We start from the raw sequence: 6,539 nt of genomic DNA, 5'->3' as shown, positions 1-6,539 counted from the left end.
ATATAAACTTTGTGGCTCAGGCGCTGAAAGAGAAAAAAATGTAAATGTGAACTAACGTAAACGTTGCCCCCAAAGAAATGTTGTTCAAGTTCTTTGATAGCAGCAAACAGTTTGTTGAACCATGAAAACAACATGACTCAACTGCCAAGCCCTGCTCTCCATGGTAATTTAATTTAAACACAAAGAACCTATACATTATATATATATATATATATGTACTCATGGTGTTCCAATGTAGGAACGGCTGTTGTTAGGTAGCAGCAGCCATTCACAATCAACATTTCCTGCTCTATTCATGATGCCCAAATCTTGAATGATTCCAGATATTATCTACTCGTACGTATAATTTACTATTCTCTTCAATTTTCTGCATCTTCTTCTTACTATAATAATCTGCTTCTTTTTACCAACAAATCTGTAGAAGCAATTAGCATTAGGTTTACATATACATTACATCACATGGCATATACTAACCATGTTTTCAAATCATGCGTTGGTATCATATATATGTATGTATACAAATGTGTGTTATGCAGTCACTGGCGTGGATCGATACCGGAAGCTTGAGAATCGAGTCAAAGAAAATGCGAGGGAAGGCAGTTTCGGGGAAAGTAATCATGGTGTTTTGTCTTGCTAGCTTTCTTGCAGGATCCTTGATTACTAGCCGAACCTGGAGTACTTCTCACAAGAAGTTGGGAGAGTTAGCCCCTGACTATGATCACAAACGTGTATATATATGTTCCTTTCAACCCCATTTTATTTCTAAAATTTACTCATTACTACGTACATTCAGTTTCATGATATATTCACTTTACATGTTTGCATCTTGTTTTCTGTTTGTAATCAGAGATTAGTTGAAGGAAAAGCCGAGGACATCATGGGAGAAGTGTCAAAAACTCACAAGGCTATCCAGTGAGCTCAGCTGTTTCTGTTTTGGTCATTTCTTGTCGGTTCTAACCATGTTTTATTTGACAATAATTGCACCACTGTACGTGATAAGGTCCCTGGAGAAAACAATTTCGAATTTGGAAATGGAATTAACAGCCTCTCGTATGAGCAAGAGTGGTGTTTCCCTGCAAAAACCACAGTCCTCCAATCACACATTGCAGAAGGCTTTTGCGGTCGTAGGAATCAACACAGCCTTCAGTAGCAGGAAACGAAGGGATTCCGTTCGGGCTACGTGGATGCCTACAGGTACTTCTAACTCTTAACACTGTCCCCGCCCGCTCCCCCTCGTCCGTCCCGTCGCTGGGTTTGGGCAGGAGGGGCACATGTTTACGACTCACAATTAAAAAATTATAATTTAAAATTAATTATTTTTCCTAATTATACAATTAGTTATAATTTTTTAGGTATAATACTAAAAATTCCATTAAAATTCGATTGAATAATCATTTTGATCCTTACTTTTTGGAAGAATATTTTAACCCCCAATATATCATTTTTTGGGAGAGAAAAAAGGTGTTAGTTTAGTACTTCAAAATAAGGGTCTTTTTATATCAAAATGAAATGTCTAGGGTCAAAGTGTTTTAAAAAATAATGGGACAAAGTGACTATTTAGTCAAACATTAGGTGTATTTTTGTTCTTAAGTGAAATATTAGGAGTCGGAATGTTAAAAAATTAGAAATCAAAATAACCATTATGATAAATTTTGAAGGATAATTTCGACATTATACATATTTATCATTGGAGGTCCAACTTTTAAGTTTGCCCTAGAGTCATAAAAATGAGCGTGCTTGTATACGATAGGAGCAATACTTGTTGGGAATTGTAAGTTGAAGAGTATTGCAGGAGAAAAGCTGAGGAGATTGGAGAGGGAAAAAGGGATAGTGATGAGATTTGTGATAGGGCATAGTGCCACAGCCGGTGGGGTACTTGATAAAGCTCTGGACAAAGAAGAGGCGAAGTACAAGGATTTTCTGAGGCTTAACCACGTCGAAGGGTACCACCAACTGTCCACCAAGACACGACTCTATTTCTCCACCGCGGTTTCCATTTGGGATGCTGATTTCTACGTGAAGGTGGATGACGATGTGCATGTCAACTTGGGCATGCTGGCCATCACCCTTGCGCAGCACCGAGCAAAGCCCAGAGTTTATATCGGCTGCATGAAGTCTGGACCAGTTCTTACGCACAAGTAAGTTGTTAATATTGATTACTTGAGGATTGTTCAAAAATATATATATGGCAATGGCATTGGCATGCATGCAGAGGGGAGAAATATCATGAACCCGAGTATTGGAAATTTGGAGAAGATGGAAACAAGTATTTCAGGCATGCCACTGGACAAATATATGCCATTTCCAAGGATCTCGCTACTTATATTTCCATCAACTCGTAAGTGCCTGCAACCCTTTCTTTTCATCCCATCATATGTGTTAAAAAATAAATATATATGAAATCAAAATCTAAAATCTAAATCATTAACAAAAAAATATAATATTAATCTTCATATTTGAATCTATCAATATAGATCACTTAAAAGGTTACTGTGATTTTTCAAGAAATTAGGGTTGCTCTTATAGTAACGGATAAGAGTAATAAAAGTAAAACTATTTCTTAAGGACCGCACTACCTTTTTATACACTGAATATTAAGAACTCATTCTTTTAAGTATTTATGACTTTGCACATTCTCAAATTATAAATACAACTTATAACATATACACTTTTTATAACAGTGTAATACTACTTATGACACATATAACATAATCGATCACTTATTTGATGTTGTACTATATGATGGCATCATACATTATATATAGGGGTGTTTAATCGGTTAAACGGTCACCGGATTACCATTAACCAAATTAACCGAACTTTTTTCTTTAACCGTTAATCAAATCAAACTGAATTTTTTTTTTTTGAAAATATTAACTGAATCAAATAAAGTTCGGTTATTTCGGTCGATTAACCGAATTAACCGAATTTTTTTATAATTTGTTAATTAAATTAATTTGAATATAATATAAGTATTTTTTAAATTTGGGTTAAAATATAATTAGGTATTAATAATTTAATGAGTCTAGTGTGGTTCAAAAATAATTGGGTCTTAATTCTTAATGATTTTGAGCTTAAAATATGTATTTAATATATATAATATATTTAATAATTAATAATTTCGATTAATTTGATTAATTAATCAATTTCCAACCAAGTTAACTGTTAACCAAATATTGAAAAAAAAAAATTAATTGTTTCCTGACTGAACTAATTCAGTGGCCAATAGAATTAACCGAAATAATTCGATTTGATTGGTTAATTCGATTAAAACCGAAAAATGAACACCCTTAATTATATATGTATGTCTATAATTACTAATTTTAATCCAACAATATATATATATATATATTTGGTAATGGAGAATTGAAAATGGAACATTTGCATGGGCAGCCCCATTTTGCATAGATTCGCCAATGAGGACGTGTCCTTGGGATCATGGATGATTGGGTTAGAAGTTGAACACGTGGACGATCTTTCCATGTGTTGTGGTACACCTCCAGGTACGCCCTCTGCCACAGGATCAGCCTTCATCAGTGTTTTATTATTTATGTATAAAAGAAGAATGAGTGATGTTGTCAACTGTGGGGTTGATCAGATTGTGAATGGAAGGCACAAGCAGGGAATATATGCGTGGCATCATTTGATTGGTCGTGCAGTGGAGTATGTGAGTCGGTGGAGAAGATGAAATTCGTGCACGAATCTTGTGGAGAAGGAAATGGTGCAATTTGGAAAGCTGATATCTAAGCTAATGGTTTTGCCTTCATTTGCTAGCTAGTTAGTTTCTACCCATATTCTATACTTTTATATATTAAATTTATTTCGAGGACTAATTCCCCACGTAATACTTTCATTTTAGTATTTTTTATGAATTTTATTATATTTATTTTCCCTAATTCTTTCTATCATATCTAATTTTGATTTTGTTGACGATTATGTTACCTTCCATCGATTGGACTATAACCTCAAAAACTGCAAACTATCCTCTTCTTCCCTACAAAGGATAGATTGAGGAGACGGATGAATCATCCCTTCTGAAAAATCAATTAAGTTGTTGATTTTTCTTAATGTTGTCCTCAGACTTCCTAAAAAAAAATTAATATTTCCCTATAACTTTTAAAAAAAATCAATGCTTCTTGTGAACTTGTAAAAAAACATTAAATGTTACCCTTATCAAGGTATCATTCACATGTAGATTTCCACATCAGCATCATCGAATGTCATATTAGGACCGTTATTACATCGACACACTAACATTTAATGTTAGAAGGCTAAATCGATGCAATTAACAAATTCGAGGAGTAAATGATGTGTTTGTAAGATCTAAGTACTGCAAAACAAATAAATTAGCAGTGACAAGTACAATATAATGAAATTGTTAAATTATATTTTGATATAACAATTAAGGCAAAATGTTTTTGGACTTGAATTGAATTTATCAAAGTTTTCAAAGTCTTCAAAAATAATTCAAAGTCCATCTTACTTGGAATTGAGCACAAAATGATTTTCTGGACAAGCAGTACCGATACTGTTCTTACAGTATCGATACCTCATGAACAATATCGATATTGTTCATATGGTATCGATACCAAAGCTAAGGAAAGTATCGATACTCACTAGGTAGTTTCGATACTATCATCCATGCTAAAATTTCAAAATGCAAAAATGGTACTGATACCCAAAAGGGTACCTATACTACTTTACATAGTAGTATCGATACCATAGGCATAGTATTGATATCATCAGGCCCCAATGGCTAGTAACAGTTAGTTGATTTAAAAATAAAAAAGGTACTGTCGATACTCCCTTTAGGAGTGTTGACACCCTTTGTACTGGATAGTTTTATTTTGCAAAGATTTCATCCCCAAACGGCTAGAAATTATCCCCAACAGCTAGAAACGGTCACAACTTCACTGCAACATATAAATACAAGTTCAAGACACTTGAAGAATGGTTAGAACACCTATCAAAGCAATCAAACATGATAGAAGAATTTTTCATTCTTATTTTTCTATTCTCTTGTAAATATTTTGATTTTAGTGAGCTTTAAATTTGTAAACACCTACCTTAGAGAGGTTTTCTTGCTTACATTTCTTTTCTTTGTGAAAAGGGGATTGTTTCTATCTTAGCCAAGTGAAAACATAGGGAGTGTAAAGGTTATCTCTTGATCCTTTAAAAAGAAAAAACAAATTAGTGAATTTGTTAGAAAATCCTAAGTGAGGAGCTTAAGTAATGATTGTAGACTTGGTTGATAAGTCAAACCACTATAAATCCTTGTGCCAAATTTTTTTATCTTTTACTCTCGTTACTCCCTAATCAAATTATTACCAATTCACCACCTTCAAAATTTTCGGTTGTCAATTCGTGCTTCCGCAAATCCTACAATTGATATCAGAGCTTGACGCGTTAGAAGGCTTCACATCCTTGAGGTGATCCTCAAAGAAGCTCTACCAAATCCAGACGCAATTGAAAAAGAAATGACTTCAACCTCGGGTACTTATTATATGGAAGATTCACAACCGATTAACAAGCCACCCTACTTCAATGGAGTAAATTATGCCTATTGGAATAATAGGATGATGCTCTTCATTCAAGCCAACGATATATGAGCTTGGAACTCAATCATGAAGGGTTACTCCACTCCACATGGTGAGATGGATGGTTGGAGTGATGGAAAGAAGAAGAAGTTCCAACTCAATGCTAAGGCTATGTACATCCTCTTTTGTGCATTAGGCCCGAATGAATATGGAAGAGTCTCCTCTTGTTCCAATTCAAAGGAGATATGGGATAAGCTCCAAGTCACTCGTGAAGGAACCGATGAAGTGAGGGAAACCAAGATAAGTCTTCTCAACCATAGCTACGAGAACTTCAAGATGAAACCCGATGAAGACATCAAAGCTATGATGGATAGATTTTCCATGATTGTCAACAGCTCAAAGGATTTGGAGAAGTAATCCCTAATGATAAGCTTGTGAGGAAGATGATCTACTCTCTTCCAAAGTCTTGGCAATCGAAGAAGACAACGATTATCGAAGATAAAGACCTAAAGTCTCTCACTCTCGACAAGCTAATTGGTTCTCTTCTCACTCATAAGTTGATAGTGAAGGAAGAGGGAGAAGATGAAGAGAAGCAAAAAAAGAAGAAAAATGAGGTATGCATTGCCTTTAAGTCCACCAATGAGAGCTATCAAGATTCAAATGAAGAGGTGGATGGAGACGATGATGAAGAAGATGAGATGAACAATCTCTTCAAAAAGTTTAAGAGATTCATGTCTTCCAAGGAAGTGAAGCATGAATCCAATAAGAAAAAGAGTCTCGCGGTGTGCTTCAATTGTCAAAGAACGGGGCATGTCAAGTTTGAATGTCCCCTTCTAAAGAAGAAGGGATCATCCAAGAAAAAGGCATTTGTGGCAGCTTAGAGTGATGAAGATGGCTCCAATGATGAAGATGAAGTAGGCAACCTATGCCTCATGGCCATCGAAGAACATTCAATGGTATCTTCTAACTCAAATGAATTAAATTCACATTCTTTTGATTATT

The 6,539-nt window shown here is 34.8% G+C and overlaps 1 protein-coding gene across 1 annotated transcript; it reads left to right on the top strand.

The window, feature by feature from the left end:
• The first annotated feature begins 561 nt into the window (after positions 1-561).
• LOC120174087 (probable beta-1,3-galactosyltransferase 8) lies at positions 562-3,810 on the top strand. The gene is made up of 7 exons (XM_039181059.1): positions 562-728; positions 848-912; positions 1,001-1,194; positions 1,793-2,138; positions 2,213-2,338; positions 3,394-3,503; positions 3,599-3,810. Exons 1-7 carry the CDS (start codon positions 585-587, stop codon positions 3,745-3,747), a joined length of 1,134 nt encoding a protein of 377 aa, XP_039036990.1. The 5' UTR covers positions 562-584; the 3' UTR covers positions 3,748-3,810.
• Positions 3,811-6,539: the final 2,729 nt, after the last annotated feature.

Source organism: Hibiscus syriacus, unplaced genomic scaffold (genome assembly GCF_006381635.1).
Source record: "Hibiscus syriacus cultivar Baekdansim isolate YM2019G1 unplaced genomic scaffold, ASM638163v2 tig00112000_pilon, whole genome shotgun sequence".
Lineage (NCBI taxonomy): Eukaryota > Viridiplantae > Streptophyta > Magnoliopsida > Malvales > Malvaceae > Hibiscus > Hibiscus syriacus.
Note: the sequence above shows the minus strand (reverse complement) of the source record. Positions and strands in the feature narration are given on the sequence as shown.